The sequence below is a fragment of the Corapipo altera genome, unplaced genomic scaffold (assembly GCF_003945725.1).
Source record: "Corapipo altera isolate COAL_440 unplaced genomic scaffold, ASM394572v1 317, whole genome shotgun sequence".
NCBI classification, from domain to species: domain Eukaryota; kingdom Metazoa; phylum Chordata; class Aves; order Passeriformes; family Pipridae; genus Corapipo; species Corapipo altera.
The window spans coordinates 160,966-185,528 of record NW_020884989.1 but is presented as its reverse complement, the minus strand read 5'-3'; the positions used below and the strand labels follow the sequence as shown (position 1 = coordinate 185,528).

General features: G+C 39.1%; 1 protein-coding gene across 2 annotated transcripts in view; it reads right to left on the bottom strand.

Annotated features, from left to right (window-relative positions):
* Positions 1–23,819, bottom strand: part of LOC113958181 (potassium voltage-gated channel subfamily KQT member 1-like) — a 469,971-nt gene extending 446,152 nt beyond the window's left edge. Inside the window, exons 1-2 of one of the 2 annotated variants that reach the window (XM_027666288.1) lie at positions 23,437–23,819; positions 6,625–6,715 (exon numbers count right to left, since the gene is read on the bottom strand). In XM_027666288.1, coding sequence (XP_027522089.1) covers positions 6,625–6,715; positions 23,437–23,819 — 474 coding nt within the window. The remainder of the gene's footprint in view (positions 1–6,624; positions 6,716–23,436) is intronic. The other variant, XM_027666289.1, reaches the window with a different exon arrangement.
* Positions 23,820–24,563: the final 744 nt, after the last annotated feature.

Sequence of the window (24,563 nt, the reverse complement as noted above, 5' to 3'; positions counted from 1 at the left end):
AAGAAAGTCTTCCTTTTTTTTTTTCACTGAAAACAGGCCACTAGCAGAGATATAACACTGGGATAATTAAGCATTTGGTCCAATCCAGTATATCAATACCTGCACAGTTTTGCCACTGTCACTTAGCCTGAAAATGTTGCACGGATTTCACATTTGGATTATGTGCTCTGACTGGGAAAGTACGTTGAGATGAACAATATTTGGTCCCTCCTTCATTCCAGTTGCAATGACAGCAACATTCCATATATCATGGCATACAATTAAAATTAAATTAATGAAGTTGAATCAATATGATTTATAGCAAAAACCAATCTATTTTCTAAAAGTCAAGAACACTCTTGATATTCTTAAAACAAAAAGTACTTAACATCATGATATTAAATCAGAGAACACTACTCACCTCTAAGACTTTTATTACACAAATTGATTGTTTATTGTGGTCTGTTACTCACATTGTGTAAAAACATCATGCTTATGATAAAAAGAATATTTTGTCCTTGTTTTTAGAACAGCACAATTAGTGAAATTAGTCTCACAGCTATGAAGATCTCTTTTTGCAAGTTTTTTTTACAATAAAAATAAAAATCTGTCTTTTGCAAACTACCATGGTGACCTCTCCTGGTAGAAAAATATATAACCTCTAACCATAGAAAACTTAATCAGATTAATCCTCAAAGGAGGAAATACATCTGGCCCACTTTATAGTTTCGTTTTTATATCCTTAAAGATCTAGATGCCATTTACAAATCAAAACTGACACACAAACTACTAGATATCAAGAAAACATTACAGCCTCCTGCTGTATAAGCAAAAGCGTAATCAAGAGGCTTTGGCAACTTTTTAAAAATAATTTTGAAATAGAATCAGATAAAATTATTACCATATCTATTAGGGAATTAAAACATGCTGATAAAAAGGAAGGATAAAATGTTACTTAAAAGTGACATGAAGAAGAAGGGATGAAAAAAATAGATGGACATGAGCATACTTTACTGAAAACATAGTATTTCCTGTATAATTTTTTTAAATTAAAAAAATTGTTTCCATGGAAACTTTACGTAAAAATACTCCTAAACATGTTTAGCTCCTGTGGGGCAGGTGATTCTCCCCCTCTTTTCCACTCTCATGAAACCCCACCTGGAGTCCTGTGTCCAGCTCTGGGGCCCTGAGCGTAGCAAGGGAAGAGACCTGGTGGAGCGAGTCCAGAGGAGGGACACAAAGGTGATCAGAGGACTGGAGCACCTCTGCTGTGAGGAAGGGCTGAGAAAGTTAGGGCTGTTCATCCTGGAAAAGAAGACTGTGTGGAGACCTCATGGCAGCCTTTCAGTATCTGATGGGAAGCCAGAGAGGGACTCTTCATCAGGAACTTTAGTGACAGGACAAGGGGAAATGGCTTCAAATTGAGAGTAGGCTTAGATTGGATATTAAGAAGAAATTCTTCCCTGTGAGGGTGGTGAGGCCTTGGCACAGGTTGCCCAGAGAAGCTGTGGATGACACATCTCTGGAAGTGTCCAGTGCCAGACTGGATGGGCCTTGGAGCAACCTGGGATAGTGGGAGGTGTCCCTGCCCATGGCAGGAGGGTTAGAATGGGATGAGCTTTAAGATCCCTTTCAACCCAAACACTTCCATGATTCTATGACTTCAAGGTTTGCCTATGGTCATTCAAAAACTCTCTGCTAATACATCAGCAACTCTCTGAGAATAGCTCAAGACATTTTATGCTTTGAACAGCCACCCAACAATACTAAATATGAAAATATGTAAAGCTGTTGTGTAAAAGAAAGTAGAGTTTATCCCTCAGGAAGCCAACATGTCCATGCAAGTTTGGTGACCTCCCAGAGAAGAAAGTGGCTGAAGCAGCATAACACTGCAGTGTTAAATCTTAAAAAAAATATTTTAGAGATCATTCATAGAACAAGGAGTGTAAAAGGAAGACTTACATACAAGTTACAAATATTAAAAGTCAAAAAGAACAGTTAAGCAAGCCAAATTTTTATACTGAAAGACATCATAAGCAATCAGCACGGATTTGATAGATCAGTTCAACTCACAGGGAAAATTTCAACATGTGAAAGCAAAAAACAAGTAAAATGGTTAGAACTCTGGGAGATATGGTCAGTGGAAACAGAGTTGATCTATGACAGGGATCCAAGGTAATGTTAAAAGCACATATATTTATTTTAAGAACAAGTAGATAAAACCCAACTTTAGTATTTAAAGACTACTTTTTCCTTTTTAAATTATTTATTGCCAAATTATCTCTAAATTTATCAGCGAAGAGCTGAAGTATGAAATTACTTCAAGCAGGCAGGGTTTCTAGTTAATTCTTAATTTCTCAGAATATGCATCTTGACAGAATTTTATGTTACAAAAAGACAACAAACAAGCAACAGATAAAGACAAAAAGAAAACTGTCAGGTTTTTGCCTTCTTCAAGATTAACATTGTTCAAGAGCCAAGTTCCTGTCAGAAAAGCACAGGCAGATGCAGCTCTGCAGATCGGGCAGGAATGGCAAACTCATCCTGCATTCAGTCACATGGAATTTAAGGAGCACTTATGAAAACCTTTGGGCAGGAAGCAGATAAACACAAAGGAGTCAATTCTATCAAAGACAGTGAACAGTGTTGGCTCAAGACTGAGTGTAGGAAATCCCACAATCACTGTCCTTGACTTCTGTTTGGAAAGAGTTATTAGAAAGGCAAGTCAACTCTGTCAAATATCTCCATCTGCACCAAAAGTTCATGGAGACTAATTAAACAGGGAGAAAAAAAGACTGCTAATTAGCATGATTTTTCTTACCTGTTTTTACCAAAAGTAGTAATCCATTTTTTAAAAAGGAATTTTAAACCAGTTCCAAAATTCTGATGCTCATATAGGCCTGTTGGGAAAAGTCTTTACCATGCAGTCCACAAGAAGGCAAGAAATTCACATTCCTCTCAAACTGTTATTCTTAGAACACACCAGGTTACCCACCTTCTGGTAGTCAGGCATGGCATGATAATTTGTGAGATTGTATCTCAAAGTCATAAACCCATCCTGGGCTAGACTATTTCAGGAACTCGCTTTTGAGTTACATTACACTAAGTTCTCTCCTTCCAGCAGTCCCAGTTACAGAACTATCCGTGATCATCCCTCACACTGCTTTTTTTGGCTCAGTCTGCTGCTCAGTTTTGCCAGTTTGTTCTGGTGATCAAAACTGAAGATTTCTTAAGAGAGTACCTGCTCCAATATTTAGGGTATGACATACCAGTAGAAACACACAGGGACATCAGACAAGAGACATCAAGAGGCAACAGCTCAAGAAAGCTTCTAGATCATGCTCTGGTTCTTATAGAGGACTTTAATTCAGCTGGCACCAATTCAAAGAGCAGCACAGTGAGATGCAATCTGAGTAAATTTTAGATACAGGTATTGAATGGACAACTGGGAATGAAACTCAGCTGTAATGTAGTATTAAGTGTTGCAAATACTTTATTCATAACTGTGGCTTGTTCCATTGTGCTTTTTTCCCCAGACATTGTACAAGAATTTGCTTATGCAGCAGATCCTAAATACTGATAGAAAGACAAGTGAAAAAGCTTCCAACAGTACAGATCCAAGATCAAACAAAGCTGGGGAAATCAGAGATTCCTTTTTGTGGCACACTACAGTGTAGCAATCTCAAAAATCAACGGTATGGACATTTAAGCTTTGTGGATTGTGAAATAAGATGTACATTGTTGTTCAACAGAAAAGTCCTGTGATCCATTTTTTAAACTATTTGAAATCCTAAGCTTCTCTCTGCAAGGATAAATAAATCAGGAAGGATCATGCTCTTCACTATCTATGCTGTTGGTGTTTATCAGCATGACTGACTGTGTCAATGCCACTGTCATGTCCCTCAGACAGAGCTGGGAAAAACTCTCCAAAGATTATCAGACATTCAAACTACAAACACTGTCTTGGGGGGCCTTCTTGCTATGATATTGTCTCCCTGGTATATTCCCATAGCTTGTCTGAATGATGATAGGCTTCACACTGACAAGAAATTACCTTAGACCACTCAGATGACTTAAGAACATTAACATAATTAAGTCTTTGAAACACAAAGACTTTAGTGGCTTAGGACTCATCTATAGCCACATCTGTTACTAATGTCCCATATCTACTCCAGTGACACATAGTATCCAAAATTTTATTTGTCACATCATCTCACCCACTCCAAGAAAATACAAAAAAACTTTGAATGTCTTCAAGTAGTGAATGCTATCCTTCTTGTCAGGCCCTACCAACTTTCAACACGACATTTTTGAAGCTGATCCTTCCCAAGTGTTAATCTGCCTCAATATAATGAAATTGGAGTTTTTTCACAAGTGGGAAAATAATACAAGCATCACATACTAGTATTTATTTGCTCCTGACACACTACCAGGGCTATACAAAGAATTGCAGTGTCCTTCAACCAGGATAGAAACAAATCAATTTAATCTTGAACTTGATCCAACAGGTGCTTTGGTCCAATTTTCTTTCTCACTATACTGGCAGTCTCCACTGTTCTCACTTTCAAGAGAGAAGAGTGGCATAGAAGACAGGATACATAGGGATGTGTTTTCACATTTTGGTGAGAGAAACTCTGATTACATGAACAGTCAGCTATGGTATGAAGCAGATCAGAGTAATGATCTAGTAAAGGGCACAAAAATCTCCACCTTTCTGTGAGGTGACCTCTCTCCTGGGTAAAATGGGAGACTCAGTTTGAAACTCCTTCAGGTAAAGGTGGGGAGAAGTATCCCAAGCAGGAATCTAACCGTTTAGCAACAAGAAACCTCACAACTCTGTGAAGAAGAACTCATTTATTTCAAACCAAAATAAGTTTTAAAGACAAATGCTTTCTAGACAAGTGAATCTACAGTAGCCAGCAGAACAGCTAACCTCCACGCTGGCCATTTCTAGGAAGGAAACTAAGGGAAGAGCAGGAGGAAAATAAACTCCAGAGAAGTATCCTCCAGGCTGGTGGAAGAAATTGTTCCAGTGCTGCCACTGGCTATGCACAATTCATTTGTCAGGTGATAACATCACTTAAAAATAGCTGGCAATGCTATGTGGGCACTATGTGAGCCACACATCTGTCTTCATCTGGTTATTTTTTGTCCAGCAATATGTGTCTGCACATGTACATTCCATCTGCACGGAACCCATCGGCGCAGCACTGAACCCTTGCCAGGACTGCTGTTTCGGGTGGTGGTTGTGCTGACCTGCCATCATGACATCTCAGTGAGTGTAAGAACATCACAGAATACTGCACTTTGTTTGACACTGAGTGTGGCTTAAAGGCCAAGCAACATTTGTTACAGGATTAACATTAATCGAAATCTCAAAATAACCCAGGGATCCTAATGATGGCTCAGTCAGTCGCACGCAAAAGCTGCGTATCTAATGTAGTCTAAGCTATAGAAAACAAATAAATAACTGTTCTTTATTTTCAAAGCAGATGGAAAAACAAATTCCAAAACATGTTAAAAGTCACCACTTAGCCAAAAAACCTGCAATGAGAATACTGAGATTATCACACGCCGAGATCAAAGGATTTGACTGGCTAAAATACTGATATCATGAGCAACTGTTTAAAAGTGATTTCCTCCATTTTTATCAAGGACGTTTCATCTCCATTTCTAACTCAAATATGAAGAAGGGCAGGGGGGAGCAGAGGAGGAACATTGTCTAGAGTCCTCATGCAAGTTAATTGTACTTTTATTTCCCACCTCCTTCAAATTAACACTTAAAAACATTGTATGGTATTGTTTCCACTAAGTATTGTTTATAGATAGCTGCTGGATGTGTTTTCGTACTTTTTAAGAGATGTAATAGCTCAGGGCTCAGTTACACTTCATCTGTAAATCAGCCACACAATCAAGTGAGGAAAAAACTATTCCCTGGCTACCGTGAAAAGAAGCAATGACCTTTCTATACCTCCAAGTAAGGAGGTTTTTCTATCACACCACCTATTGTTTAAATAACTACTTAATATGCCACTAAGAAGAATAGGAAATTAGATAGGTAACACAATGTTTTTGCAAAATACCAAGCACAAAACTGCTTCAGAACCCGAGATCCCAGTGGATTGGTAACAGCCACCACAGTTAACAAGCACCATCTTCAAAGCCAAATCACTGGTGCACAGAAGTGTGATAGAAGCTCTTCCTTCCTGTTCTATTTATTAGCAAACCAGGCTGACAGAAGTCACTTACCCCCAAGATTCAGATACTTCTGGAAAGCATGGTTCTTGGACAATTTTTTACCATAAGACTTAGAAAATATATGTTTTAAAAATCCATTCCTATAGAATATCCTGTTCCATGTTGCATGAGACTGATGAGCACCAATTGTCCACTATAACAGCTACACCTTAGGAAAAACAAGTATATAAAAACTGCTAACCTAAAAAGTACTCTCATAGTTAAAAGATTTAGAAAATCATCATCCCCATTAAACTATGAACTTCCTTTAATGAAATCAGGCACTATTTAAAATGCTCTGGTAACATGCTTTGCATGAGGATTTTTAACAGTTGCCTCCCTTGCTCACCCAAAGCAATCTAGATTTAGTCAAATTGATTAGTCTTTCCCAAAAAAAAGTTCACTTACCATCCAGAAAAGGGTTCCAGTGGCAAATTCAGAATAATGCTCTATAGTAGACAGTACACTGAATATTAAACATATCAGCACCAAGAGAAATCTGTAAAAAGAAAATAGTGTTTAGTGAGTTGTCAAGTTGAACTGTAAATCTACATCTAGTTTTATCTTGCATTCACATAACTTTTTGCACCACAAGTACTTTGTGTTTAATCAGTTAATTCTTCCTAGTCAAGTGAGTACCATCATTTTGCATTCATTAACTTTCAAGAAAAGTGGAATAAATAAAAAAATGTATACACACAGATATAAAGGAATATACAAAAAGGTATAATACAGAATCCTAGAATCATTTAGGTTGGAAAAGGCCTCTAAGATCACTGAGTCCAAACATCAACCTAACACTTTCACGGCCACCAGGTGCCACATCTACATGTTTTTTGAACACTTTCAAAGATGGTGATTCCACCACATCCCTGGACAGCCTGTTCCACTTATTTACTCACTGATGCATTTTGTATGTATATATCTGTATAGAGAGAGAGACAGAGCTACCAACAGAGATGCAGGTTTAGCCTTTGCAAAGAACTACTTGCATATGAACACCCAGAATACGTGTTTCCTTCAGATGGAGGGTAGACTGAGCCAATATTCTTTATGCAGCACATTTAAACTATGACTAGAACCAGGGAAACTGGGGGAACACTAATTTCTGTGGGCACACAAGGGGCCTTCAGCTTTCCTTTTCCTCTTGTAGGAGTGCTGAAGAGTTTTAGACTGCCTTGGGATCCCCAGGAACACAGAACAGAAGATGATTAACACTGAAAACAATTCTCATCCCCATAACTGGCACTCTTGGTCTGGTCATTCACACACTGCAAGCAAATTGCAAGTACATGCTAACATAGACAATGCTGACTTGTTCAAGCCTAAAACTGGATTTGAAGTCATAAAAAAACCCATCTGCTTCCATTCCTATGGCTCTGGAAGGACTCTAACACTGTTATTCAAAAGCTGAGATTTGAGAAGATCATGGCCACCATTCATTACTAGATTTCTTCAGTAGTAGTTAGAGCTCTACATGTACAACTGTCTCTGAACCAAGTTTGTGTTTCTTCAGTATTTGCCTATTCTGATCCACACTATTAACATGGATTATCCAAGTTCCTAATCAACTGACTGAGTGCTTTTTAGCAGCACCCAATGGACAGTGGGGTATTTCTAGTAATTTTTGAGTTGAAGGCAGGAGGACAGTATCTGATAGCTGGTTATGTAATTGCTCCATCTGATATCTGCTACTGTGCACTCTTGTACTTAAATGGTATAATCTGATTCATATGGAAGGATTCAAATATGTTTTGGAAAACATTCTTTTCTTGTGCACTCAAGAGGCTCCAAAAGGCTTATTTGTATGATAATTCATGTATGAATTTAATTGTAGTTAATATTAAAAGGTAGAAGAGATATAAGACACAAATATAGAATTTATAAAACAGTAGTAAACATAAGTGTACTGTTATCAAGTATTTGTAACTGCAAAGCTGAAGGAATATTTATTGCAATCTAGGAACTATGTATTTAAAGCCCAGCCAGAGAGGCATATTCAGCATATGACCCTTTTTAATAAAATTTGAGAATCAGTCATTACCTGAAGCAAAACTATACATTTTACCAGACTAAAGAGTACGAATGAGTCTTTAGTTCAACAGTGTGAAGCAGCTGAGTTAGCCTTTTATATTTAGTGTTTCCCAAGGCACTCGAGCATGGCCAGCAGGCTGAGTAAGTCAGCTCAGTGAGGCTGTGCTGGGAGGGCTGGGACAGGCAGGGACACTGGGGAGTGACTCTAGCAGAGAGTCCCCAGGATGGGGCCAGGTCTGCAGCACAGGGCCTGCATGGGAAGGCCAACAGCACTGCCCATGATGCAGGAGCAGCCTTTCTCTCTGCCAAGGAAAATGACCCACAGGAGTGCTCCCAAGGACAGCAGCCCTCAGTCCATTGCCCCCTGCCCTTCCACAAAAAAACCTAACTTTGACTCAATGAGCTGCTACACTGACCAAAGAGTAGCAGAGCCAGCACAGCCAGCTGAGGGGGCAGAAGTCCAGCATTACTAGAGTGATACTTTAAAAAATGAAAAACAGAGCAAAGTCTTCAGGAGAGACACTGAAACACAAGCCAGTCTTTGTCAAACGAAAAAGAGCAAGTTGGTAAGGAGTTTACAGAATAAGGGTGTTGCCAGCATCCAACACCAGAATAGTCTAGGCATGGGAATATGCAAAACTTTAGCTTTTCCTTAACACAGTAGGACTGTTTTCCATGTAAAGAAAATGCAGATATAAAGGTAAGGTAAAGCAGGGTCATAAGAGTCTCTTTTTCTTTATACATTTAATATGAGATCAGTACATTAGTACACAGAAGCCCTTGCAGGCACTGAGTACCCCACTCTGTTGGATGCTGTGCTCCATCAGCTCTTTATCCAAACATCTTTTACTTCCAATTAGCAATCCCAGTGATGGGTAAATGGAGAATGACACAAAATGGTGAACAGACTTATCCACACATCAGGGCAGTGCTAAAAGTACACAGAACTTGGCTCTCTTTCAGTTCAGACCACGCTTCAGTCAATAGTCAAAGGAACACAGAAACCCATCTGGTCCCTGAAATCAGCATATCAACCAACTCAAGCAAAAATGTACCAAGTACTTTTTGAAACTAGTCAGTCTGTTGCTTCTCATTTTTTTTATAAATTGTTGTTCTATTCCTGCCATTACTGCAGATCTTATTTCTAGGCAAAATGCATGTACAAAGGTATGGTAACTCCCTCCAAGTACAGCCCTTTCATTTCTTCCAGATTCCTGCCATTTCAGTTACCTCCTTTCAAAATACCTTTGTCTTCTTTTACTGCCCTCACTAGTAATAAATAAAAATCCAGGGGTTATTCCCATTCTAAATATTGTCTATCAAGATACTGAGAATGACAGTACACTTTACACCTTTTCCACTCTAAGATAAGCAAAGAGAAGAACTGGATATCCCTACATACCCTGAAGATACTATTGCTACATCTTCAATGACATTTCCTATTAGGCCTCAGGAAAAGTAACAAAATTTGTAAACATCAAAAAGAAAAAAAAAGAAGAGAGGTTTACAAAAAATTTGAGAAAAAAATGTCACAAAGTGCCAAGATGTAGGTGCATAAGGATGTGTAAGGGAGGACAACTGGTGCCACTTTTTTGCTAAGGAACCCAGAACCGTGAAAATGCTGCTAATACAGCCTGCAGGTCTTGTAACTTCTCCCTAATTGTTGCTTCTCTCCTGTTTTTATGTATTAAGACACTCTCTCCTTTTCCATTTCCAAAACGCACATTAAAACCATTCAAAAGACCCTTTAAATTCACTTATTTTACAGCACTATATCTTCTGGCCAGTGAGTGTCACTCCTTCCCAACGAATAACAAAGGTAGATCACATGAGCTGAGTACAGAGTAAGTTGCAGTGGGGACAAAGTCAAAGTCTATCACAGATTAATCACAGATTAATCAAGAACAGCAACAACAACATAAGAACCAAACCAAACCAAACCACATAAGAAACAAACAAATAAACAATGTAAAAAGACTCCCCAGGAGAACATAAAGAAAACAAGCTCAGTTCAAAGGCAGTTCACCTAGTCAACCAGTAAGCCATGAACTGATAGTGAAGATGTTGTCCCAGTAATCTGTAATCACAGAAAAGCTCTGGCATAAAAACTATAGGTTTAGAAAAGAAGACTGCAATAATTTGTATGGAAATAGAGACATATGCTGCAGATACTGATCTGTTGCACAGCTCAGCAGAGAACTGCAGTGGCAGCATTCCTGCATGTAGTCTGTCACCAGAGAAAAATGTGTTTTATTAAAGAAAAAATTTCTCTTTTTGAGTCCATCTTGGCTGAAAGATACAGCCATTAAGTGCCCTCAGTTGTAAATCCTAAAACAATATCTTGGTGATTTTTCACTTTTATGTGATGAGAACACCATATTCCTTTTCCAGCTAGGCAAATTCTGTGGAGAGAAAAATTGTGTTAATAGATACTAAAACTGCTAATAATTACTCAGACAGGACCCTGTGGGCTCTGATCTCATTCTGTCCCAGTCCCCCAGTATTTGATCTAGCTAGAATAAAGCGAGTGCATGAATGCTGTCATGTCTTGGAGCAACATGTGCCCAGGGAGTAGTTCAGCAAACCTGCAGTTCAATAGCTGTGCAATCTGGTTGGATGTTGAACAAGACTTTCTGCATTTTATTCTTTCCATGAATAACATGAATAAAAAAAATATTTGTTTAGCTGGCATATACAGCATTACCCATTACACAGAAGACCCAAAATACAGAAACACATTTTTTTTTTCTACTGCATGTAACTGCAGTAAAAAGCTGTCTCTTCAATGCTACAGACAAACCAACACCATCAGTTCTACTGCGCAGGCATGCACTTAAACATGATAATTTCCTGTTGGCTTCCTCCAAAAGAACTTTACCATCCTTTTTGAGTCCTAGAAGACAGTGCAAGAAGTGCTTTCAACCGAGCCCTTCCCAATACCAAGGGTTCTTTTTTTGATAACAGCTCCCCCAAATGCTGGAAACCTCCCCTACTAGTGATGCTTTACATTTGAAACATACCTAGTCTTCCTTTTGTCCATGGAACCCCAAACAGAAGACCTAGACCTGCACTAATAATCTTGCTGTGCAGTCTGGGGGCTGTTGCAGTCTGTGATCTCCATGAGGACAGAAGTGAGAGGGAATGGCAAGAATCTAATTACCACTCCTCACAACTAACATGAAAGCAGATCTTCCCATCTCCCAAATGAAGTATTGAGAAACTGAACTTGAAACAGATAAGGGATAGTTTCTGGTATTATCAGCCAGAGTCAGACAGAAATGAGATGGCAAAAGTAACAGCAGCATTTTAAGGTAGATAGAAAAAAATACACAAATCCCCAAATGGGATACTGTTTCAAGCAGTTATCTTATCTTAACACAGGTAGCAGTTCATGGGTGGACACAACCTCAGTGTGAAGAAGCTGGGACCGCTCTCCCCTCTCTCACTGGATATTTGTGTCCTGGAGGGGGAGGCAGAACAGGGCCACAGCTGAGACCCTTGAGGTGCCATTCAGGACCCCTGGTTCACATAGCAGCCCCGCAGACAGGTTTTAGCCACTGCTGGCAATGCCCCTTGTGTTCATACTGTCAGTGCTCAGCACAGGCTGTTGGAAAGAAGCCACGGGATTGAGCTGGGTGAGTAAGTGGTATCTGTGTTATCACAAAAGTGCTGGAGACAAGTAGCGGAAACAAAGGTTAAGTCCTCCCTGTACCCCAAGTAAATCCATTCCCATAGAAACAAACAACCCTTTAGCACCTGTCTCCCTACTGGAGTGGAAGATCATTTCTTTCTCCCTCTGATATCTTTAAATCACACTGCCTTCATATCTTTTTCAAGGCTACAGACTGTCACCGAGCCACGCACCAGAATGCAGGTTAGTTTTGACAAGTCTAACCTCAAAGATAAACAGCTTAATTAATTGCCAACTGATCTGCAGAATCCAACAAGCTATGGCTCTCTTGCCTCTCAGGCAATCAGAAAACCTCCTGTTCCAGCCTCTGGAATGCTAAACATAGCTCTAACCAATGACCTTTTTAAACATACTGAGGAAAAAACCTTGGGTGAGGGCCAAATTCCCTGTAAAGAGCAGAACAATAGCTCAGTACATGGTACAACATGCAAACCTTTAGACTCACCACTAAATCACAGAATATGCTGAGTTGGAATGGACCCACAAGGATCAGTAGCACTCAGTTTGTCTTAAGGTCTCCCTTCAGTTTTGGTTTGAGAAACAAGCTGTCCCTCCTAAATGCAACAGCCAAGTCTACCAGTGTTAACTTGTCAACAAGTGACAAACAGATCCTGGGTCTCCCTAAATATTTCTGATCAGATTTCTGGGATACCTACAGGTAGGACAAGCGGATGGGGGGTGTTTAGTATTGTTGGCTTGGGGTGAAAGTATTTAAAGCTCGTCCTTGTCTTGTGGCAATTTCCCCTTCCCCACCAGCTGCCAGTCTGGCTTTCCCGTTTTCCCTGTTATCCACACTCTCTCCTGCAAAGGGCAGTTCTCTGTGCTGTAAGGGCGTGAAAACAGGTTGTGATTGTTTACTTGCTTGCAAGTAGTTATTTACACCAACAGGGAACAGTTTCTCCTGTTGGCAGCTGTTCAGTTCCTAAAGGGAAGAAGCTGATAAGGCAGAGACATAAATAATTACCAACTAGTAGAGTTAGTCTACTCTTTCTTATCCTAAAAAAACAGAGGTGCTACTTTCCAGTATTTTGTCCTCTTTGAGCCTGTGATTCTTAAGGATGTTAAGCCACAGTTTAAGCCATTACTTCAGCAAATACTGTTTTTCTTTTCTACCATATAGCTGCTAAAAACAGAGAAGTATTTCCTCTCAAGACACCTGAATTTCTTTTCCTTCTTTTTTTTTTTACTTTGCTGAAGACAGAAACTTATTACCAAACACCTATTTGCAGACTCTTCCTCATGCTCTATTTAAAAAATAAAAAAAAAATTTTACTAATCAGAGGTAAGAGGATTATCCGAGAATCTCCCATTTGCTTTCACATTCTCACAAAACATAGTTCACACAGAACATGAACTGTCAGGCTTTCCTGAGAAACATCTTGCTAAGGTAAACTAAATTTTAATATTTCTTGATTTCTCCTAAGTTTCTCAAGCCTCATGTAAACACAAAAATACAACTGCTTTTTCATCAGTGTTTTTAGACCATCATCCTTAAGGCTGTTTCATGTGTTAACAACCTCGGGTGGGCAGTTCTTTTGCATTGGACTGTTGATCAACCAGGGTTAGAGGTTACAAATGACTGTTTCTCTGTGTCCTGGTCTTCCTAAACTTTGCTTCCTTTTGGAGAGTAGCTAGTGCAACAGCAAAATGTTTCTGTTTTTATGGTAGCCAGGGACAAATTATGTTTAAGAGATTTAAGGACCACAAGCACTCTTTACTGAAGCCTACACTGGGAACTAGTAGGTTAACTATCAACACTAAGAGCAAAATGATGTCAAGTACTTTATCAGGGGTGAACCTTTTCAAGGTCATGCTATAACAATCTCATTTTCCATGGAAGACAAACCTAATGAAAGTTCTTAAAGGCAAACTTCATAATTCATAATTCCTCTTTTCAAGTTTGTTTGGTGGGGGTTTTTTAAGTTTTGAAGCAAATAATGCCATTTCTAGCAAAGACTGTGTATGTAGGTTTTTGTTTTTGTCTTCTGCAGATAAGTGTACTTCAAGTGTTGATATATGAGATTCTTGTGGGAATTACCTCTTGGACAACAAAAAAAAGCATGAGTGAGGAGGGGGCAAACTTAAATTCACAGGCAGAGAGATACTCTGTGGCAATTAAGTACAAAATAGTAGCTTTGTGGCTGCCTGGGCTTACCAAACTTCATTGACTCTGCTCACTTGTGTTTAGAGAAAAAAAAAAGAAAAATGTGAGTTCTATAATGAGAGAAAAATCAACCAAAATTATCAAAAAGCTATTAAAACCTGTGCTCTGTAGTATTCAGATGCCTTGATCATGGGTTGACGGTGATTTTAACACAACCAGACACATCTTTTAGCTGCTGTTCCTTCCTTGAAACTGAGCGACTGTGACTCACTTCATCATATGAAAGCTCTTCAGCCAGATAATTGCAAATGGCTTGTAGGAAACCCTATCTTTCAAATTTCTTAGGATAAAACAAATTATCTCTCTGCTGTCTGCTCCAGAAGATTTGAGCAACCTGGTCTAGTGGAAGGTCTCCCTGCCCATGGCAGGGAGCTGGAACGAGATGATCTTTAAGGTCCCTTCCAACCCAAACCATTCTACGGTGCTATGATGTGAAGCCAAAATACTCTGGTCTACTAATACACTAGGACAGAAAAAAATCCCATTGCTTCAGCTGGACTTAAATTACAAGAGAAAAAGATTGAATTGAAGCCAATATGTCCAAGTAAACCTATGCAACTACACCCATTGCAGCTTCAACTTTTTTCTTGATGATAGACTACAGAGTTGTCCAGAGGAGACCAATAGATGTAAGTCAGCCTGTTGTTAGGGAGAATAAATGAATTCAGCCAACAGAAAGTTCTTTGAGAGGCTCCAGCTTTTTATTTTAACTGGTCATTTTGTGGCAGGAAAATTAAGGAGAGCATTTCCATTTTTCCTACTATAAAAGTGCAAGATATTCTCATTCCTGAGTGCAGGAAGTGCTACACTTTCTTCTAAATGGGACTATACTGTCTTATGTTGAATAGCCATGTCCTTCTAGAAAATATTCCTGCTAGTCCAAGTAAAACCTCATTCCAGGTCCTTACATATTTTTGTTATCCAGAGGAGATTCTGACTAAGTCATAAAGAGAAGGTTGTCCATGTGCCTTTGCGGGCAAGTTTTGATGTCCCTCAGTTTTCTCATAAATCTATTTCCAGGCTCCTGGGGCTTGATGAAAAGGTTTTGTTGAAAAGTCTTGTGCTTATACATATGTGATCATACACAAATTAGAGTTGGTTGGAAATTTTGGTAAAGGAGCAATTTTTCTGCTGAAAATACAAATATGTTAAAATTAGAAAGTAGTCTGGGAATGTGTTGGTTTCAGCAGAACTGGAGAAGGAGACCAGACAGGTTTTACTGGAAACTTGCCTAGCTTTGGACTCTACTAACAGGGAGCCTGCCTGGCAGAGAGTTTGGGCATATCCGACTTACATTTTTTGCCTCAGAATAAAATATTTTCAGAGATTTGAAGCCCTCAACCAAAGGAAAATCCCACCTTTCACAGAGATATACCGAGGGTGTCTGGTTTTGGTTTTTTCTTCAGCTCATTCTAGGTTGCATCCAGAAATGCCCAGTAGCCCCATTGCTTGCAACGTGGAGTTACCCAGCTGGCTCCTAGCAGAAGTAACCAGCCAATATTTCTACAACACTAGAGAATTTAAAATTTAATTTACAAATACATTCACCTGTGTATATATAAATCATCACAAACTGGTTTGAATCAATAGTTAATCCCAATGCTGTTCAAATCACAGCATGAGCCACACATCACACAAAAAGGTCTCCTGCTTCAAACCACCTTTCTGAATCAACTGACCAAAGTTGTTATGTTACTTGTAAAACATCCACAGTCCCTATTAGTAATGGCAACTTCACATTTTCAAAACGTTTAACAGCCTAACTTATTTGCTGTTCCTTAAAGAGCACTAAGATTTGGATTTTGATTTTTCAATCAGTTTAGCTGGCAGTAGTCCAGAACTGACAAATTGCATTCGTGCATCCATTACACCAGGAGCACTGATCTTACAGAAACCTTTTAGTCAGTGCCCTGCCTTTCCTAGGATTTAGGTTCCCTGATTCCCCTGAGTGCCTCTACCTTCCACTAACATCTGTCCTTCTGTGTTTCTCTTGTTTGCTCTTACGTCCCATGTCTTGTTACCAGAATGCCTGGATGTCCTCTCCCTCCCTGGTCACAGGAATAGAACTCTCATTTTGATTCTGAATCTAAGACTTTCTAGAAGACATATAATCACTTCTTTAAACAGTGACAGAAGCATTTCATCATCATGACATCAGTGTTTATGATTCTGATACATTTATCACCAACCTTGACTGGAGGACAAAAGAGTAAGCAGGTATGTGATCTGTGACACATCTCCACAGGGACAGGAAGTTACTACCACCATTTACAAAGCAACACCAACCTCTTTGTAGTAGTCATATTAATTAATGTTTCTTAGGCTCAGTATCAAAAAAGGGAAAGAATAAATGCATATAATGATGCTCTGCAAATATATTCACTAAGTTAATGCCAGCTGAATTATCATGAAGACACCTGAAACACTTTTCTTCTTGAATTTGGTACCATGTGGAGTCCACAAGTTAATGAGCAATTGTAATGTTAACACCATGGAATATCTTATTTTGATGGTTTCTGCAAGAACAGAGTTTTCTCCCACAAAAGCATAACCAAATTCCATCAATAGCACCATATCAATGTCAGACTATAGTATTTGTTTTCACTACACAAACAAATAATTTCACTATAGAAACAGCATTAGCCTGTGGGGACAGACATTAATGCATATTCATTGCTCAGATTATTACCAAACTGAGCTTTTAGAATAAGATGGATTGAATTTCTTACAAAAATGATGGAAAAAGTCATCAATAACTTCAAAAACTGGAAATAAACCTTACGTATGCTGTGGCTTTGTGCCCTGTGGTTAAGTTACTCTGTGCCCAATGCAAAGTACACTCAGATCAAAGTTCTTCCTTAGGAACTTTTCTAACATCTCTCTCCTGAAAAGACTCTTTAGTGCCAAACAATCTAATTAAGCTCAAAGTGAAGTGTTTTCATCTTTGGGGTTAATAATTTATCTCTCCTCTATATAAACGCCTATTTTAACCAAACGTGAAGAAATGTGGTATCTCTGACTTGTCTCATCCTTTGTCAATATTAGCTGAAACTTGCCAACTGGCTCAAAAGTTTTTGGTAAGGCCCTTTCAGACAGACATGTTTAGACAGTGTGGTTGAAGAAACCTCATTTCCTTAGGAAGAGAGGTTAAGAATTAATAACTGTCCCCATGTATTTTTAGAACAGCCAAATCCTGAAACTTTAGAGAATCCTAAAGACAATTCTCTTTAATATTAGTGCACCTCCATTAGCAACTTAAGCCATTCTACCATATTATCCAGTTAAACATGCAACTCCAAGCAGTAAGAACAGTCCACTTTACTAAAATAAACAGTTCTTGAGTTTATTCCCTTTAATACTGCTCATCTTTTGGTGCCTGAAGTTTATCATCATAGATGAGGCATCTGCTTAGGACCTCTCGGTAGCTTTTTCACAGATGAAAAGCAGCTCCTGTAGTTCTAAACTGAAAACCTTCTCAGTTCAATTTCTGCATAAAATGGCCAAATAAGTAACTGTTATGCTGGCAAGGAGCACCCTGAGCCCAATAATAATAATAAGAAGAATAAGAAGAATTAAAGGCCCTATCTTATGAAAGCACACCATGTTCAGAACTAAGCTGTGACATCAAGGTCAGAGCCAGAATCTCAAAAGCAGCCATATGCTTATAATTACTCTGAACTTTAGTTGTTGCTTGTGTTGGTCGTATTACAATCACATCATTGGAAAAAGCAAAATATCTGCTTGCATTCTAGAGATAATTGTGGAAAGGGCAGAAATGGGAATTTGACAGTCCCTTTTGAGATAAACAGTTATAAATAATGGGTTAAAGGCTCCATTTACAGATAAAAACAGGAGCTGGAGAACACTATGCTGACTTACTTGCTACATATATTTAGTTCACTAAATGAGAGCTGCCACACTCAAAGAATCAAAATATATGCAGGCAAGTGCCCCACAGTCATTAAAAGGAAGGACCAGATCCTTACATTTCTTGCCTTTTAATGTTCAGCAGCAGCAGTTGCATGCCAAACAAAAATGGAATATCAGCCAGAATGGTGGCTCTTACGTCCTTCAATTGCATTTACAGAACAAGACTACAGCATTTCTTACATGAAGTTGGAGGAGGTAAAAAAACCTCAGAGAGCAAAGTTTGAAGAGAAACAATAATATGAAAAAAACTTGTAATTTCTAATTCGTCCAAATAATCTGAATTCTTTTTTTTTTTTTTGCATTACTCATGGTGACACAGGCTCTGGTACACAGAAACTTTTATAAAGGAAAAAACCCTTAGCTGGCCAGCCCCCATTTTATAAACATGTTTTTGATCTTTTGTACTTTCCTCCCAAAGTTTTAAGTCAGTGACATTATTGATGTTCTTCACATTTTTGTAAGGATTGTGCACTCTGAATTATTCAACAGTAATTCCTTAGTTGAGTTTTTTTCAAACACGGTGCCAGGAACATGTACATGTGTGTGCATGTTCTCTTTGAAGAAGTCATGGGAGTCAGTCTGAAGGAGGAAAAGGGTAACAAAATAAGCTTAGAGCATGTTTTCATATAAAACAGAGGCAATACCGCAGTCCTCTGGTGGCAAAAAAAAAAATAAAAAAGAGACAGAAGTTTTTGCAGTCTTGGCCAACTGGTTAGAACTTCCTCTCATTCCATTCCAGCCTTGGTCAACTGGTTAGTACTGGTTGCAGCACCATCAGACCACTTGCTGACATGCCACAACTCCTTAAGATATCAAAAGCTACTCATTTCTTGCTGAGCTCCATTTCTGCCCTTACAGCGAGGTGTGACTAAGCTTAGGAGGGCTACAGTGAGGGCCAGAAGCAGCACATGTTCTGCAGAAGAAATGTGTGTCCAGAAGAGAAGGTGAGAAAGGGAACTTGGCTCTTTTAATATTGGTAAACTATTATGTCAGCTCTTGTCAAACCATACTCTAGGGAAGACATACTCCCTGTCTTTGCCACACAATCGACAGAGAGACAGGCAGCACCCCCTAGGAATGATTCAGAGCAATAGCCATTACTCCCTTTGAGTCACCATTTGGAGGAGTTGTTTCCCTGTAAATCATGAGGCAGCCTGGAGAGCAGACTTTGTTGCTAGGCAAATTCTGCATTTAGGAAATGTTTCTCAGTCAAACCAGGTGGTCTGCAGCACTTGCCAGATGATTTGCAATGTTACTTTGCAATCACTGGGTACGGTTTTATATGAAATTCAACAGGTGATTACGACCCACTAGGAGCACTAAAAGAACAATAGTAGACAGTTCTTCAAGGTGCTGAACGTGTATTACTAATCTGACAGAAGACCATCCACTTTTTCCCATATTGGCCTATGTTCCTGCTGGTGTAGTTAGTTGAACTCGCTCTCCAAGTATAACCAAGTACAACCAGAGGTGGCAGGAGCAAGCTGAATGGTGAAGGTGGATGAGGGGAGCAGAACTAGAGGTGGCTTGTTAGCAATGAGGTGCTAGATCAGCTCACCTCATCCCATAGGAAATCATGGGATATAAAGGCTTGTCTAACTTTTAAATGAGTGCAAGATCTAACACTCATTTAAGAGGTGGCCAAACCAGCATGAAGTAACCTGGAACAGCTGCAAGTTCTCCCTTAAACTTCCACAGTGTTATACAGCAAGAAAATGGCAGGCCTGAGAATGCAATCTAAGGGTCCCTCCCATGGGCCTCCCTCTTGACTTCGACTTGCCTCCCTTTTCAACCAGCCTGTGGTTTCTCTAAGGCATGCCAGGAACCCTTCCAGCTGTGCTAACTCTAGCAGTGATGCTGACATCCATTTGCTAGGAACTGGACTGAGACCAACAGCTCCTTTTGTATCTCCCCACAGTCATTACCACTTCTTCACTATTGACTTGGACAAGATTCAAACCAGTTGCCTATGGGTGAAAGGTTCCTTGTCCCATCATGAATTCCACGCTCCCTCTTTTCCCTAGTTTCTGCCTGTCATCTCCTGCCCCTTCTTCCCCCCCAGTGGCTCTCTGAGCTTCTTGACCATTTTCAGCTGTCCCACAGTTCCAACTCTTTTGGCCTATATCCAGCCTTCTGATCTCCAAAACCTGCTAGTCCTTTTTCCTTCATCCTTCCTGCTTAAATCAGATTCTCTCTGTCCTTGAGCTAGACTGCCCTTGTATTGCTTTTCCTCCAGCTTCAGTATCACTGGCACCAGTCTCAGCTTCTATAATAAACCAGTGTAGACTTCTCTGTCTCGGTCCCAGGTTCTTCTCTGTCCATGTTTCACCACATGGAGGAGCTGGACTGTCTTACCCACCCTTTGTCTATGGCCAAGGTGATCCACAAAGACTTGGAACTGTGGTGGGAAATGTTGCACTGCCATTCTAGCACTTTGAGGACCTACACTTGTTTCTGGTTTTGGTTTATGATCACTGCTGCCTGGTGTCTAAATAAGGGGCAAGAGTCTTCTTATCATGAAAACTGCCTGACTTCACCCCTCACCATTCAGTTCACATGTATTTAGCCAAATAAACACAATATTCTAGCCTACAATGGAGCCATTCCAGCAGTAATTAAATGTATAAATGTTTCAGAAACAAATTCATCACATAAATAAGACTCCATTTGCAACCAAATTATTTAAATCTGTATATTTGCCAAGAACCTTCATTATCATATGTATTGTATTTTTCATTTAAGAGATAAAATATGAGGGTTATATCCTAATACCTTGACATTTGGATGTGATTTTTAAGCAAGTACATAGCTGGGTTTAGAAATCAAATCCGAGCCAGGCACATGCTTCTTTTTCTGGACCAGAAAAAAGTGCCACATGGCAAATAGCTGAACTTTAATACATGTGATCTCCAATACCTGAAGGCTCTTACACAGCCACGAGGATTGGTTGGTTATGATCAATGTATTGTCATTGCATGTGACAGCTGCTTCTCAAGCCCTCACTTCTTGCTAACTTCTCATTCAGATCCTCTGCTCTGTTCTGGGGTATTGTAGGACTGAAGTAGTCCAGTGAAGCTGAAAAGTACCTGAGTGAGAAGGTTTTCAGGATTGGGAGGGGAAATTCTCAAGCAAACCCATTCACCCACCCTGCAAACATTTTGTTTTGCAACCATAATTTCACCTTAGAATAACTCCACTAAAACAACACAAATTCTAGGTTTAATTACTCAGTGGTAATTCTCTTTTCTAGCATGTGCTGTAACATTCCTTAAGAACCATGGGTTTATTCCCTTAAAAGAAACTTCAAGTATCAGACACATTGCAAATGTTACAGGTGATGAGATTATTTTGGTAATTTCAAAATGAGAGAAGGTCACCTCCTGGAACGCTTGCTTCACCAGGTTTTGGAAAGTTATCCTCTTTCTAGCAGAACTGGCTCCAGATCAGACCAGACTCCAGTGTCTCTTGGACAGAAGGTTCCCACAAGTTTGTACATAAGTTATGTGGTCTTTGTGGCATATGAAGGCCAAAACAACAGTGAAGAGACAGTGCACATCCAGCTCCTCCAGGCTACACAAATACCAGCTTGAAAGTTTGGATTTGTTACGAAAATAATCATAATCATCAGATCAACTGTACATAAGTTACCCTAAATGCACATGTATAACATGGGAAACCTTTTAAAAATTAGTCACAGGTTGTTCTCATTATAAAATTTATTGTATTTTAGACTAGTAATTTATTTCTTTAACTATGTTTCACTGTAATAATATTTAATGTTGTAAAGCATGTTCTTTCCAAAACAGAAACTTGTTATATAGATGAGCACACCATGTAGTTATTGGGATAATTATTAGGACAAATATCTTTCAGACAAAATTCTTGCCAAAAACTATGTCTCAAATGTTTCCTTTCAAGCAACTCAAAAAAAAAAAACAAAACCAAAAACAAAGCCCAAACTTTTAAAAGTAGTCAAATTACATATTCTTTCATTTAAGTTAGTAATTCTTGCTTAAAAAAAAAACCTACAATATTTTCTCCAATTTTCTAGTGTGGAGAGAGTGTATAGAATTTTATATTTTGTTTCATTTTAATGCACATTGCAGAATATAAAGTGCATATTAAAGGTCAACCTTTAAGTCAGAGATAAAAGCAACATAGATGGTGAAACAAATGCATTTTAGCAAGATTAGTAAATCCTAATCTCAAATAGGCTTAAATCATGACTATTTGCATATTAAAATATACACAAATTACATCTGTTTAATCCTTAAGAATTATTATATACTTTAAGCATAGTCCTTAAAAGAGGCCCTATCCTTTTACTTGGTGAAATTTAATGAATCAAAAACTCCTTTTAAAAAAAATCCCTGTATGATGCTGAGGGGGTGAAAGGAAGCAAGTATTAATAAGACTATTTTATGCCAAATAGAAGCATTAGGATTCATCCTTGTAATTACCATATATTTCTTTGGGCACTTCCTGACTGCAGTAACTGATGTTTTTTCCAAAATTAAGTCAGGCCATAGAAAAGTTCATCTGAGACAAACAGAATAATTTCAACACTCTGCATCTCTTTGGGACATACGCTAATTTTATAATAAAAGCAAGGCCTTTTGGCTCAGTTTGCATTCACTCCAGCCAGTAAAACTTCCTCTGGCCTCAGTGAGAGCACAATTGGACTCTTTCTACAGCTAAGATGACAAACTATCATTCTGTTAAGCAGCATTCAAAACAGTAATTGAGGTCTTGCTAAACTTGACAGATACCATAAGCAACTCAAAGAAAACAGTAACAGCTGTTACTGTTAAATTAATATGTTAACCACTGTTTTACAAGGGTAAATGGAAGTCTTAATTTTCTCCTTGCCTTTACTACACACATGGTATAATTAAAAACATTTTGCTAAATTTGTACTCATTACATGTTCTTTACTATAACTCAGTTCAAATTAGTAATGTTATGGTTACATGTTTGTCTAACAAATTACTTGTTTTAGCATTTTAGCAGGAGTAAAACAAACTCAGGAAAGCACGATTCACCTGATCACAGCCGCACCTTCCCCAGCTCATGATAAAAATTGCAGTGTCTGAAGCAACAACAATGTAAAGCAGCTAAATCAGCAACAGACACTGCCATGAGCATACAGGACTTAACACTCAGAAATACCAAATATACAGTGTACATATTTGAAAACAAATACCATTTGAAGACCAAAAAGCCCTCTTCTGGAAATGTTAATGGATACAGTGGCTGATCCTTCGAGAAACCGGCTTTTCCGTCACTTTCAGTGGGATTACTCATGCAACAGGTTTTCAGCCCAAGACCTCAAGTACTCTGATTTCTGGCCAGGTTCAGATTTTTCTCACACCAAAGATCATGTGAAAACGCAGGTACTTACACAGCAAAATGATAGATAAAACACTTCCATCCACTGGGCCTCTCCAGGAAGTTGTAGACGTCTCCCTGAGTGCTGGTTTTAGTTAAATAGCGGCCACGGAAACACTCCACGGTGCGGGCCCTGCTGGCCTCACCTTCCGCCAAGGCTGCAGCCTTTGTGCCTTCCTCAGGGTTCTGGGGAATCCTGGATCCGTTATTCATGGAGATTTCTGGATCCAGCGCCACAGAAGAGTACTGCATGCTGCTTAAGTTCCCCCTGGCTTCCAGCAATGCTGCAGATTTCCTATTTCCATTCACACTGCTCAGCTGAAAAGTGGAGCCTTGTTCCTCCCCACAGCGGTTATCCATGGGGTACCCAACAGTTTCTCCACTATCGCAGGACATTCTGTAACAATGCACAGGTATTACTAACTCTGATCAATATTTAAAATCATGAAGAAGGTATTGTATGTCCTCCCTGTTCAGTGTGTTCTCCAGCAGCTGATGACTTTGTGCTGTTATCACAGAGCTTCGCTGTGACACAAGTGTGAGCTGTCAGCCTGTCACCTGCTGTCACTCACAGCCTCTGAAATTAAATCAGAAAAATGTATCAGACAATGACACGTGCTAGACACCAGATGTAACAAGAGTGTCTGGGAAAGGAAAGCGGGAGACTTCTGGAGGAAGAAAGAAAATTAAGATTCAAAGTTACATTAAGAAAGAACATTAAAACTATTTAAATAATGCAACACTCGTAGAGCAGCAGAGCTGTCTTGAGACTTGATCCTATGAGATCATTTTAAGCTGAGTAGTTCTTAAAGTGTCCTGATTAGAGACAAAACTGTGAAAATTTCCTGGAACTCATAAACTTGCTGTTGCCAAAACACACCCGATTGAGGTTTGAACTTCAACACCTACACCTCAAGAGGTCTTAAGTCTTTAGGACTTGAATAAATTATTTCAGTCACCTCATGGCATCCGATCTTGCAGTCCATGGTACTCTGGAACATTTTTTCTCAAGTGTAAAAAGGATGATGTCATTAACGACAACTGATATCAGGAGGTTATTATTACTAGAAAGAAAAAGATCAAGGACTGCTGACCTGATTCTCAATTTTCCTCAACCCATTTCATGTTTGCAGCTACTCT